Raw genomic sequence first — 13,801 nt, 5'->3', positions numbered from 1 at the left:
TCCTGGCTGCCTTCGCAAGCCAACCAAGGAGGATCGCATAGCTGTCCCCTGACCCCCACCCACCCACATTAACCCAACTCATTTAATATCCCTTCACCATCCATTGTAAAAAAACACCCATACTGTCTACGACCCCATTCACTGCCCCCTATTCCTTATTTAGAACCCAGCCCAATTTCCTACCCTCACCTCTATCCCCTCACCCCTGTCCCATCCTCCTTGTCCCTTCACTCCTCTGACCCCCCCCCCCCTTTCCCTACAACCAGTGCCCTTGAAAGGAGAGCTTTCAGCGATGTCTGTCAGTGAAAACATTGTCTTTTAACAACAGAGCGAGAAAGATCATGGCTAATCCTGTATTTAAATAATGAACCAGTGTTTACAAAGCACCAGGGGAACATTCAGCCAGTGCCAACGACCCTTTTATTCTCCTTCCATTGTCAGGAACGACACAACTAGGAATGGTGGGAACTGGAGTCTAGCTGATAAAACAAACGGGCCTTTTCTCTGTTGAACCGTCAACAATCGTCTCACGAAAATGTTCAGTTGAAGCAATGCTCCGGCGCGTTGTTATGGCTGAGTGTGTGATGGGCGATGTGTGAGTGCACGTATGTGTCCACTCAACGCTGCATGCTTGAGAATGTACTGTACGGTTGTGAATGACGTTCAGGGTGATGGGATTACACTGCTAAACACAACGGCGCTTCGGTGTTCTAGAACCTCTTTGAAGGCAATACTGTGCATGAAGTGAGCCACAGAACCCTTTTTTAAAAATTCTATTAAGCCCCATTTCTTCAAGAAGAAGTATGATGAGGTGCAGGGTAAGGCAAACGGACTGGAGGTGATGTTTTAAGGGGTACATCATGTGGAATGGGCTCATGGAACAAAGAGAGATGGGCGCCATAAGGGGTCTAAGGTCATCAGTTGTAGCAGTCCAACCCCACACAGTATTTACAGCACGGTACAGTCAATCCATAGTCATATACAGAGTCACTGACGTTGCAATGGAGAGGAGGAGGGGTCCCTTGGTGAAAACAGTTGTGGGTTTCTTCATGAAGTCAATGGGAGTTGATGAGTGCCATGAGTCCCTGTCTCTCTCTCTCCCCCCCCCTCCCCAGTCCACATCAGTCTCAACCCTTAACACTACAGTCTGTTGGCAGTGTCTCTCTTCCTGCAATACATGCAACTACCACCTCTTCCTTTTCTCTCTCAGTCTCTCATTAATCGTGTCATGCGGTCCTTCTCTCAGTCCTCTATTTCCTCCCCCTCTCCGTTCCTCCCTCCTCTCTACGGCTGTCGGCTGCTGACGTCCCGCGGCGTCCGGTTGCGTTCCCCGGAGCCCTTGTTGCGGGCCTTGCGTGCGCTGTCCTGCGCCTGCCGGTACTTGTCCAGCATGCTCTTGTGTTTGCGCCGCAGTTTGTCGTTGCACCACAACCTCTCGCAGTACTCCTCCACGTGCGGCAGGTTGGACGGGCCAATCAGCTGCATGATGTCCTTGAACCAGGAGCGCGGTTGGCTGAGGGGGCCGGTGCTCCTGTGAGAGTGGCAGGGAGGCCAGGCCCGGTAGCCCTTCGCCCCCTGGGGACCGTCGAGGGGGGCGTCGTCACGGGCCAGCAGCTCGCTCAGTGTGTCCCCTTGCAGGACCTCCAGAGAGAGGCGGGTGAGGGTCTGGGTGAAGCCGTGCTCGCGTGAGCGACACACGTACACACCCTCGTCCTGACGGAGCACACGGCGGAACAGCAGGCCCTGCTCCGTACGCATCACCCGCTCATCCAGCTTCACCTGAGAGGTGGGGAGGGAGGGAGGGAGAGAGGAAGCGAGGGAGGGAGGAAGGAAGAAATATCGGGATAAGAAGAACAGATAGAAGAAAGAGGGGTTAAGTGAGATGGAGGGATGATGAGGTATGGCACAGAAAGGAAGGAGGGGAGGGGAGGAGGGGGATGGGATGGGGAGGGGGCAAAGTCCAAGCTGCACTTTTTTTTGCTCTTTTCTCAGCTTGGGTGGCTAAGAAGAAGAATTTTGCCATGAAATTCATCAACTCTTGTTTTTTCGTCCGATCTCTCTGCCGGGGCATGTGTTCGTGCCAAAGCAAACAGGGCAGCATGTTCTCTCCAAATGAACAGCTGAGAGCCAACAATTATTTGGTGGGAAATAGAGAGCTGCTCTAATGCCTTAATACTGTACTTACATGCTTGACTGAAACACTCGTTTAAGCCTTGGGAAACCACAGAAACCCTGGCATGGGAGAAACTGGTGCTTTACTGTACATGTGACAGGTCACTGAGCAGGAGCGGACCTGACTTGACTCTCGCTCCTACTAAAACTTCCCATCTCTCAGTCTCTCTCAAACATCCCCTTAAATCGTCCCCTGAAGTACTGACTCGGCCCTCTCGTCTCAGTTTCTTCACTTGTTCTCTTTTTCTCTCATACCTCGTATTGCTCCATCTCTCGCTCTGTCCTCCATCAGACTCTCTCTCTCCCTCTGCCTCCCTCTCTAACGCTCTCGCCATCCCTCCACCTCTGTCTCTCACACACTCTCTCACTCTCTCTCTCCCCCTCCATCCGTCCCTCTATCTCACCTCCTCCTTGCGGTCGTCTCGTTGGAGCAGCCATGTGACGGTGGCCTGAGGGGAGCGGGGGACACACTCCAGGAAGGTGCTGTTGTTCTCTGCCCCGTACACAACCCTTTCCTCTGTCACATCCAGCCCCTCCACTGCAACACACAATAGGTACAATATGCATTAAAACACATACACTTAAAACTGTGATCTGCAGAGCATGTTGTGGTCTCAAGTAGGCCCTGTGACTTTGGTCGTGCCGTCTTCGGCTATGGCAGACACTAAATCTCCCTTCTTAGCGCCTTTATTCAATGTTAGTGTGATACAATCCAAAACTAAACCACTCCTTGACCTGGGAGAGACCTTTCATCACCCCTCACGCACGTCTTCAGGTGAGCAAACACATCCTCCGCTCCTCTGACTGCTAAAAATGTCTGTCTTTTGTTCCCACCCTCTGCCTGTCAAGCGATGCTCCCCTCTCCCACACGATGACAGACCGACGAGGATCTGTCTTCTCAGCACAGGTGAGACGAGATTCGGTGAAGTTTCTCCGTAAACAAAACATTACTTGGTCAATTCAAAGGTCCTTCAAATGACGACCCTCTCCTTCAGCCCAAGATGTGTGTGTGTGTGTGTAATGTAATTTCCTATACAGCATTACCAGTATGGGTGTGCATTTCAAGTGTGTTTCATACTCATCTCATCCCGTAAGAAACACGGACAAGGAAGCAAAATACAGCCCAACGTGTGCATGTTTGAGATCCTCTGTGTTTCTAGGTTGTGTTAAATGTCTGTCTACAGTATATACAAATGAGGGTTGTTTAACATACAGCATGTTTCATGTTGCTATCCCTCTGGTTCCCAACTGAGGGAGAGACATGGGCATGACGCCTCAGTCAAACACAGCTTGTATTCCAGCTGATAACAACTTTCCTCTAGACCTGACACTGGGCTATACAATATAAACTACACATGATTTATGCTGGCCTTTGGTCGTTCAACCTATAAGCTGTTTACAGTTTGTGTCTTGTTCGCTCTCCCCTAAGCCAAAATCAGAGATCCTATTTATATTTCTATCTCTAAAGACCCAGGGTGCATCCAATGCACCCTATTCCCTATACAGTGCACTACTTTTGACTAGAGTCCTGGTCAAAAGTAGTGCACTATGTAGGGAACAGGGTGTCATTTGGGATAAAGACCCAGTGTTTGTCCTCCCTCACCTCTCAGAGTCAACTGCTTCTCAATGGACGAGTTTGACCTCTGTGACCTCCAGGAACAAATACCCTGGGTTCATTTCCGCTTGGCCACCATGACAGCCAGACCCCCCCCCCCTCCCCCCCCACCCCTCAGTATACACACCATTGTAATAACCATTTCTCAACAGGATATTAGCGTGCCCTACTTTCCCACAGGGGCACTTGGCTTGTTGTCTCAGTACTGTATCTAATTTTCACATACTCTATCATCTTCACTCTTTTTTAATTCCTTTCCGCATTCCTTCCTTTTTACAAATCTTCTCTCGTTCTTTCCCTCTCTCTCTTCCTTTTTCTCTCCACCACCCCCTTTTCTCTTTAAGTCACTGCCCCACACTCTCGCTGTCTCCCTCTTTCTCTCCCCCGATACCCCCTTCTCCCCCCACCCCCTCACTCCCTCATTCCACCCTCCTTTCCTCCCTCTCCCTCCCCCTCTCTCACCACTGAGGTTCTGTTCCATACACTGCAGAGACAAGTTGGCCGGCCGCCCTCACTCCCCCCTCCCCCCACCCCCCTCCTCCTCTCTCACCACTGAGGTTCTGGTCCATACACTGCAGGGCCGGGTTGCCGTGCCTGATGTCCTGGCGGCGATAACGACGTTTGCTGAGCGAGGTGTAGCGGGTGCAGGAGGTGCCGTCCCAAGCGCAGTAGGGATCTCTGGCCAGGCAGCATTCCGCACAGGCCTTACCATACGTCTCACACCTGTGGAGCCTCAGCTGAGCCACACCCAATGGAGAACCCACGAACAGTGCTTGCTATGTGGGGAAAGGGATCAGAGTACAACCAGAGAATGAGAATGGAAAGTCTAGGCTATAGGATTTATCATAAAGTAGGCTTCAGTGCGTACAGGCCTTCTCTAACTAAATGTGAACTGGGATAAAGAAGGAACATTTCCTCACCCTTTTTACTGAGATGTCCAAAGAGGTAATGGGAGTTGGCACCTTGATAAAAATGAGAATGTTACATTAAATTCGCATTCAGCCTTTGTGAAAGGGTTTAGCTTTGAAATATACAGTGGGGATATGAAGCGGAGGAGGAGGAGGAGGAGGAGTAGGAGGAGGAGGAGGAGGAGGAGGAATAGGGGAGAAGGAGGAGAAGTACGACGTTATCTAGTTACCTTAAAGACCTGCAGCTCCTCCAGAGTGACCTCCTCTGTGTCCAGAGAGTTGCCGCTGCGCAGGGCGATGACCTTCAGCACCGTGCCTGTGTCTGGGGTCAAGGGTCAAAAAACGGTCAACTGAGCAATCACAAGACAAACTGGTTTCCTAACCAGTCACCACTATGTCTAACGACAGAAAACGCCTACGTGTGAGATATTTGTGACTGACCTGTGCCTATGAACATGACGTCATACTGTCCATCCTCCGCCTCCACACGGTCCACCACAATTTGTTTGAGGCGGTAGGGCACGTTGGCCTTGACCAGCACAGGCTGCCTCATGGCTGGGTACACCGGACGCCACATCAAGGGGTGCCCCCGGGCAAACTGAAGCACTGTGTCTGGGAAGTCCTTGGTACTGCCAAACTGTCTGCCAGGCTGGTTGGTTATTTTACTGGGGCACTGGAGACAGGAGGAGAGAGAGAGGAACTCTTAGGTCGTCATGTCATAAAAACGTATGATTTGTCTGAAACGTAAAACGGTTTTAGGGGAATGTGCTTTATGCACCAGCGTTTTTAGAGGTCACTTGATATGTCATATGGTAAGTGAGGTCTGTGTTTTTCTGTGACTCCCTGACAATGTTTGGCTGGGAGTCATATTCAACACTGTGCTTGTGAAGATTTCGTCAAATCCTGACATAACACTGACTAACCATGAGGCCTTTTTGACAGCGTTGAAACGTATCATTTCAGTTCATGTAAGTTGGAATTGACATGGAATTTCACCACAAGACGCCTATTTAAATTCCTGAATTGACTGGAATTCGTGAGGAACTGATCCCAACTCTGATGTCTGACCAAGCAGTAACTAGGCACTCTAACCGCTTGCAATCACTGGTAAGAGCTACAGTAAGTGAAAACGGGTGCATTTCTATCTACATTTCATCTACCCTATCTACTAAGTGTGCACAGCCACTAAGCGCTAAATCACAGCAAAGTGCGCAATTACACAATAGCCTTCAGAAACAGTACAGTGTTCTCTGTTAGCGGTCGGAGATGACAGCCACATGTCTCCACAGTGCAAAGACAGAGGTAGCTGGCCAAATGGCACCCTATGGGCCCTGGTCAAAAGTAGTGCACTACCCCTATTGGCCCTGGTCAAAAGTAGTGCGCTGAGTGTACAAAACATGACATAGACTGACCAGGTGAATCCAGGTGAAAGCTATGATCCCTTATTGACGTCACCTGTTGAATCCACATCGATCAGTGTAGATGAAGAGGAGGAGACGGGTTAAAGAAGGATTTCTAAGCCTTGAGACAATGGATTGTGGATGTGTGCCATGCAGAGGGTGAACGGACAAGACAAAATATTTGGGTGCCTTTGAATGGGGTGTGGTACTAGGTGCCAGGCACACCGGTTTGACTGTGTCAAGAACTGCAACGCTCCTGGGGTTTTCAGGCTCAACAGTTTCCTGTGTGTATCCAGAATGGTCCACCACCCAAAGGACACCCAGCCAACTTGACACAACTGTGGGAAGCATTGGAGTCAACATGGGCCAGCATCCCTGTGGAACGCTGTCGACGCCTTGTAGAGTCCACGCTCAGATGAATTGAGGCTGTTCTGAGGGCAAAAAGGGATGCAACTCAATATCAGGAATTTGGTGTTCCTAATGTTTTGTGCACTCAGTGTATAGGGAATAGGGTGCTATTTGGAGCGCACCCAGAGCCAAGTCAGTCAGCTCTATACTGATAGAGTCACTTAGGGTGTCTATGGATCATTGGTGATCCTCAGGAATGAGCAGACTGTAGCAGACTGTAGCAGACTCCACCAGCATAAGGAGAGTGTCAGTATAGGACCATTTAGATAACCCTGGTAGAGCCTGTAACAATGTGAGGGAGGGTAGACCTGGGGAGGGCTGAGCCCAGGCTGTGGGATATCAGAATGAACTACATCAAGCTAAAACCAGGCTCTGTTGGTGAATACAGCTAAAAGCTGGACAGAATCCCTGGACAGGAATCCAGGTGAGATTGCTTCCATTGTGTCTTCTTCTCTTAACCTTTTCAGTGAGTTTTCATTAAAAGTTGTTGGAAGAGAGATTGTTGAGGGTAGAACCATGAATGACTTGATGGCAGGGGTTATAGTGAGGTTTCTCTCCCTCCTTCCCTCCCTCTCTCTCTCTGGGTTGTTCTGGGCCAGGACATTCTTCTTAATCAGGCCTGTGTGTGTGGAGTAAAACCACAGAGGTGCCGACTCTGCTCTGACACTAGGGCCCTAAATGAGGCTAAATTACAGCGATGCGGATGAGAGGAGAACATGAGACAGAGCTGCTGAGGGGAGAGGAAAACCAGGAGGACCAACAGAAACCACAAGGTCTCAGCTGGACTAGCTCTTTATCCCTCTGTTGGAGTTTATCCTGCTCTTTTTCCCCTCATTTCTCTCTCTCTCCCTCTCTCTTTCTCGCTCTCTCTCTCTCTCCGGTTTGAACACCTGCTCTCTCTCTCACACAAGCAGGCTGACAAGGAGGCTGTAATATATTGCTATGGTGTGGATACGTCACAGTAGCCTGCAGCAGGGTATTCTGAGGGAACTACTCACCACCCCAGGTCTTGGATAGGGTACTCTGCCCTCGTAAGCCCCCCACTGGTAGTCAGGTCCCTCCTTGTGCGCAAACGGCCCGTTGAAGGCTTCCCGGATGTCTGCCATGCGATACACGCACACTGCAAAGCCCTGGAACACGTTACTAGGGGAGAGAGGAACGTTTAATGTCAGTGACTGATTTCGCCATGGTTGAGTTCCTCTGTGGTACACGTTAAAGCTACAGACTGGGACTCGAAACACAACAAAATGGCCGCCCCGCCGCTTGTTTTGGTAAACAGCTGAGCGATGGAGCCGGAGAAATGTAACCACTCTCAAATTCATAGACGGAGCTGTGGATGTGTGCAAACGTGTGTGTGGAGCGCACCTGATGGTGCTGAAGATGGCGTAAACATCTGGGTTCTTCTCATCCTTGCCTCTGAGCAGGAAGATACCCTCTGTGAAATACAGAGTACTTTTGTGAGTGTGTTCAAATGTCGTGCCTGTCAGCGTAAATTGTTTGCATAAATGATTTGTGCAAGTGTGCGCGTGCGTGTGTGTGTCTCACCCAGCTCGTCGAAGTGTGTGTTGATGCCATGAGGCCCAGGTACCGAACACACCAGTCTGGCCTTGATGAAGGTGCTCCATTTATTCACCAGAACTCTCTGTCCACCTGCGTCATTCTACAGGAGGACACAGACAACACACCACCATCACCGTGATCATCACCACCGTCACTAACACATCTCTATCATGCAGAGAACACACACACCATCCACGGAGAATATCCAAACACTCCATTCTCTGTAAGGGAAGAGAGCGAGCGACCGAGAGAGAGAGAGACAGAGAGAGCGAGCCTAGTGGCTCACACTGTCTAGACATACAGTATCATTCTCAATACGAGACAGACAAAGAACAACCATTATCTATACAGCAGCAGGACACATGAAAAGCAGAGCAGAGCACCTGTAGAGCACATTCACACAACAACACATTAGATCACAGGAGCACACGGCTAACTACCTCTGGCTGGCCTCTCCTGTGGGAAAGTTGGCTAGTAAGCCCTTCTATAACCACACGCTGGACAGCGGGGAGCCAGAGAGCACGGGTTATGGAGATATAATCACAGGAGCTTTTCTTCTCCTCCATACTGTATTGTATAGTATTGTTGTAGAGCTAGCGTACAGGCAGACATGGTTGTTTAATAGACACCGGGGCTGTGTAAGCTGTCCGGGATCAGATCAAACACAGATAGTTGCTTTCTTATTTTCTTGGCAGGATCTGGTTCTGGTGGAACTGATAATAACAGACAGTGTTTAACAATGCCTTGGGGAGGAGTACGGAGGAAGAAATACACTGTATATGTATGGAGAGATATTTGGGGGGGATTGGCGGGCCTGTGTGTGTGTGTGTGTGTGTGTGTGTGTGTGTGTGTGTGTGTGTGTGTGTGTGTGTGTGTGTGTGTGTGTGTGTGTGTGTGTGTGTGTGTGTGTGTGTGTGTGAACCATACACTTATAAGTGTGAGCATAGGAATGCTACTCTATGTATTGACTAGACTCTGAAGCAGAGTCTCTTGGGGACACCTGTAGTTAGCTGTGGTGTGCGTGTATGTGCACGTGCGTATGCATGTCAGAAGGGATGTATGACTGTGTGAGAGAGATGGGAGGTATGCACGCTCTGACTCTTCATACCAGAGCACATCCGACAGCTGTGTGTGTATGGACATAGAAAGACGCCAATTGCTGGGGAATGTCAGCTCTCCCGGCCCGCCAGCCGGACGCTTGTCTCTCCCTCTCCATCTGCCTCTGTGGCCTGGATTAACCATTACAGACCCTCTCTGTAAGGCAATACTACAATCACATCTCCCCGCAGCGAAATGTTAAACTCTCACTATGTCAGGGCTGAAGCCCCACTGTGGAAATCACCCACAGCCATGATCCAGTTCCCATAGCCCCAGATCATGACATGGTCTAAGAGGGGGTTGAAGACTGACCTGGAGCCCGGGAGAATGAACCATCAGGCCCCAGAGTCAATAATAAATCATGAGAATGTACGGTTCCTCTTACCGCACATACTCGTCCCACGCGGGTGTGGATGGCTCCCTCCCTGTCCCCGGCCTCCATGGCCTTCTCCGTGAAGAAGAAGTACACCTTGTCATTGTCACGGTCATCGTTATCAGGGATGAGGTGGGCCGCAACAAACTTAGGATCTGGAGAGAGAGAGGGAGGGAGGGAGAGAGAATGAGAGAGAGAGGGAGAGAGAGAGAGAGAATGAGAGGGAGAGAGAGAGAGAGAGAGAGAGAGAGAGAGAGAGAGAGAGAGAGAGAGAGAGAGAGAGAGAACAGGAATTAGTTTGACTTGTTTACCAGGTGGTGTCTATGGAAGTTGTAAGAACCAAGTTGTATAAAGTAGGTGTATAATGTATTTGTTTTAGGTGTGTATTCAGTGTGGCCAGTGAGTACAATATAGTTCCAGCACCATGCAGTAGTTTCTGGTCCGTCTCAGTCCTCATGGTGGAGCGACCTCCCAGACTACGGAAGATCACTGAGTCTCTACCCAGGAAGTCTGCAGTCAGCCCCGTGTAAAGCTCCCCACCTGGGAACCGACAGGGCGAACAGGATGGAGGGAGAGCGGAGGGGAGGGGGAGGTAGTAGAGACAGAAAAGAGAGGAGAGGAGAAGACAACAGAGAGGATTAAAGGTGAGGAGAGGAGAAGAGAGAGTGGGGAGAGGGAGGGGGGACAATGGGAAGCGGACAGAAAAGAAAGGAGATGTGTAAGGACGAGGAAATAAGGAATGACAGGGAAGAACTTGAATGATGAGAGAAATGCAAAAGTGGCCAACATAGTGAAACACTACCTCATCCTGAACCCCAAACCACATGTCCTGCTTCCCTGGAGTCATAGACTGAACAGAGATCAGATCACCCGTCTGTAACAGCATCTCCCACTGAATCAGACAGCATCCCCAAATGAACTAGGATCAAATGATATGCTACAGTATCCCTGCTCTGCATGATAAAGAGTGCAGGTCCTGTTCCTAACAAGAGTATCTTCACCTAAATGAGCCGTGTCACAGATAGAGCACTGCTCCCTAAGCCCTGTCATCACTTCACTGACTGAGGATGTATGTGCCTGTGTGTGTGCCTGTGTGTGTGTGCATGTGCGTGCGTGTGTGTGTATGTGTCTATGGCTCCAATGATCGTATCCCAGCCAAGGAGCTGAATTGTAATAGCAGCTAGCTATACAGAGACAGTGAGGTTGCCTTACACCCCTGAGTATGCACAAACAGATAGGCAGTCTGGGTCCTAGTTCCACCGAGTTCTGAGCTGTGTGATTAATACAGACTTTGGCTCCACCGAAAGGCAATAGCTTCTTATGATAGCTGACCCCAGAGATAGCGGAGATGCAGAGATACATCAGGGCGATGTGTGAGTGTTTGTGAGGAGGAGGGAAGGAGAAGGAATAAGGGTTACTGACCTCCATGTCCTCCTCCTGCCAAAGAGCTCTCTTTACAAACGTGGAACTCAACGGCCATGACAAATACGCTCTCGTCCTCTCTCTCTCTCTCTCTCTCTCTCTCACTCTCTCTCTCTCTCTCTCTCTGTCTCGCTCTCTCTCTGTCTCTCTCTCTCTCTCTCTGTCTCTCTCTGTCTCTCTCTCTCTGTCTCTCTCTCTCTCTCTCTCTCTCTCTCTCTGATGAATCTATCCATTGAAACCCCTAAATAAAAAGTTGGACAGCAGCGACTCCTTAATCCTGACTAGAAGGTCCCTTCAGAAGGAACAGAGAGGATAATATGTGTGTGATGCAACAGTGTAAAACATGTACGTAACTTGCATCTGCATTATGTTAGTGTGCGTGTCTATGTTTAGTGTGGGGTTTTTCCACGCTAGCTTCACACAGTGTATATGAGTGAGCTTTGGTGGAATATTTCTTTGTTTTTGGAGGGCTATTTGTCCGTATATCAGTGTATCAGTCCAAAGTTCTGCTGGGCCTTTGGCCGTCCCTTTGTGTCTGCCTGCCAGATGCAATGCATCTTGGGACAGATCCTCAGGTTTGTGGGGTTCAGGCGCAAAGTGGATCGAGGCAGGGTGGGAAGACACACACACATACACGCACGCACTACTTTTCACCCCTGCATGTCGATGCAATACATCACTTATTTCACAAGCTAAATGTCGAATGACAACAAAAGAGGAACACCCTCACTGCAGTGTATCTCCCAGAGCCAGTAACCTCTCTCCGCTGTTGTGTTGAAATAAACATACTATTTAATAACAAAGAGGACAGGACCTACCAATAAAGGTGCTCGCGAAGGGGAGGCTGGGGTCGTGAGGAACCTTCCCCCGTCCGTTCTCCACATTGGTAGGGTCCATGGTGAAAACATGCTGTTCGGGGGGAAATAGAGAGAAAACATGGGGTTAGGAAAAAGTCAGATATCACATATAATTAGAATATGATTTGAATGTTTACCTCAAAACAGTTTACCTAAGGCAAACTGGCTTCAAATCCTGAACTAATTGTAAATATTTCAACATTTAGATGCAGTACATCGCTCTAGCACTTCATCAAATAAAACACTTAATTCAATGTATCTCTATGCCCTCGTATGATAGTGACTCTTTGACTGTGGTGATGTCATCAGCGAGGGACAGGACAGGGGTAACACAGTGAGAGTGTGGACAGATACAGACAGGCAGGACGACAGGATGAGCTCCAAGTGAATCAGGACCCAGATGAATGTCCTCTCTGTGAACTCTCCACTAGTCTCCAGCTCTGGGTGTAAGTTCCTAGTGCAGACAATAGGAGCATTGTGGTCCTCTGGTTGTATGACATTGAAGTCAGCAGGATAAAAATACACTTACTAACGCAACGCCCAACATTATGATAAAATAACGCTGTATTTCCTTGATTTAATATCTCTTTCCAGTAAGTGCCCTTCCCTTGGCTTCGGCACATACAGCCCAGCTAGCACATTTGGTTCCTTGGAAGTCGTGGGAACGTACGTTTTAGGTTTCACATTGGTTCTGGGAATGAAGCCATACGTTTCCTGACCGGTAAAACGTTTTTTGAAACGTTATGAGGACGTAAGTGAAAAATGTTGCCCGTTCTGAGAACGTTCATTTTTTTAGGTTGCAGGGAGGTTCTAAGAATGTTTTACTACGGTTCCCTGACAATTTTCCTGCGATTTTTTATTAACGTTCTGAGAACTGAATTTGTAGGTTATTTGAAGGTAATTAAATAATGTTCTGAGAACATTCTCTGAATTCTGTGAATGTTTCTAAAATGTAAAGGTTATTTAGATGAACACTGAATGTTTCAATGACACTTAATAACACTGCTAGCTTAGGTTAACTGTTTAGAACTACACGCACAGATAATTTGCTTAGGCATTAATCATGAAAACACATTTATTTGACCCTGGGGAAGTAGATAAAGGGCCACATTTCCAAAATCCCAAAGTATCTCTGTAAAGGTCCAATACAGCCATTTTTATCTTAATATCAAATAGTTTCTGGTCAATAATGAAGTACCTTACTGTGATTGTTTTCAATTAAAATGGTCAAAAAGAAACAAAAATAGCTTCTTAGCAAAGAGCAATTTATCAAGCAAGATTTTTGCTAGGACTGTCTGGGAGTGGTCTGAGTGGAAAGGGGAAAACTAGCTGTTATTGTCAGAGAGGTTTGGTACTCTCCAGAACTCCATCCCACTAAAACAGGCTGAAACTCTGACACTAAAAGGGCATCATTATTATTTTCACAATTTCACAGTATTATTACGACCTCATAGTGTGGAAATATACACTGAGTGTAAGACAACATTAGGAACACCTGTTCTTTCAATGACATAGACTGACCAGGTGAATCAAGGCGAAAGCTATGATCCCTTATTGATGCCTCATGTTAAATCCACTTCAATCAGTGTAGATGAAGGAGAGGAGACCCTCTAGTCTTAGCCCTGTCTAAGCCGAGGGGGGGGGGGGGGGGGGGGGGGGGGGGGTTCTAAGCTAACATATGGAATTGTTTTAAGATGGTCATACCAAGGGTAATTTAGCTATTTGATTTTGAATTTTACAACGATTTTGAATTTTACAATTTATATTGATGAAACATTGAATTTGGCATTACTGCTATTAGCCCATAGAAATGCATTGAATAACAAATTCACTACACGGAACAACAGATAGTCCCCCAAAGTGTCGGTCCTACAGTATAGTATATCTAAGATAAGAAAGACCAGGAAACAATTTATATTTATTTTTTACATGTATTTAACCCCTTATTTTAGGCACTAAACTATCTCCATATATAGTGTACTTCCATT

General features: G+C 48.2%; 1 protein-coding gene across 1 annotated transcript in view; it reads right to left on the bottom strand.

The window, feature by feature from the left end:
* Positions 1-261: 261 nt before the first annotated feature.
* Positions 262-13,801, bottom strand: part of sema3bl (sema domain, immunoglobulin domain (Ig), short basic domain, secreted, (semaphorin) 3bl) — a 55,630-nt gene continuing 42,090 nt past the window's right edge. Inside the window, exons 5-16 of the mRNA XM_039008513.1 lie at positions 11,775-11,865; positions 9,958-10,074; positions 9,547-9,689; positions 8,049-8,163; positions 7,869-7,938; positions 7,502-7,646; positions 5,137-5,368; positions 4,926-5,017; positions 4,708-4,749; positions 4,338-4,563; positions 2,577-2,710; positions 262-1,779 (exon numbers count right to left, since the gene is read on the bottom strand). Of these exons, the coding sequence (XP_038864441.1) occupies positions 1,285-1,779; positions 2,577-2,710; positions 4,338-4,563; positions 4,708-4,749; positions 4,926-5,017; positions 5,137-5,368; positions 7,502-7,646; positions 7,869-7,938; positions 8,049-8,163; positions 9,547-9,689; positions 9,958-10,074; positions 11,775-11,865 (1,902 nt within the window). The 3' untranslated portion in view covers positions 262-1,284. The remainder of the gene's footprint in view (positions 1,780-2,576; positions 2,711-4,337; positions 4,564-4,707; positions 4,750-4,925; positions 5,018-5,136; positions 5,369-7,501; positions 7,647-7,868; positions 7,939-8,048; positions 8,164-9,546; positions 9,690-9,957; positions 10,075-11,774; positions 11,866-13,801) is intronic.

Source organism: Salvelinus namaycush, chromosome 14 (genome assembly GCF_016432855.1).
Source record: "Salvelinus namaycush isolate Seneca chromosome 14, SaNama_1.0, whole genome shotgun sequence".
In the NCBI taxonomy this organism is placed as follows: Eukaryota; Metazoa; Chordata; class Actinopteri; order Salmoniformes; family Salmonidae; genus Salvelinus; species Salvelinus namaycush.
Note: the sequence above shows the minus strand (reverse complement) of the source record. Positions and strands in the feature narration are given on the sequence as shown.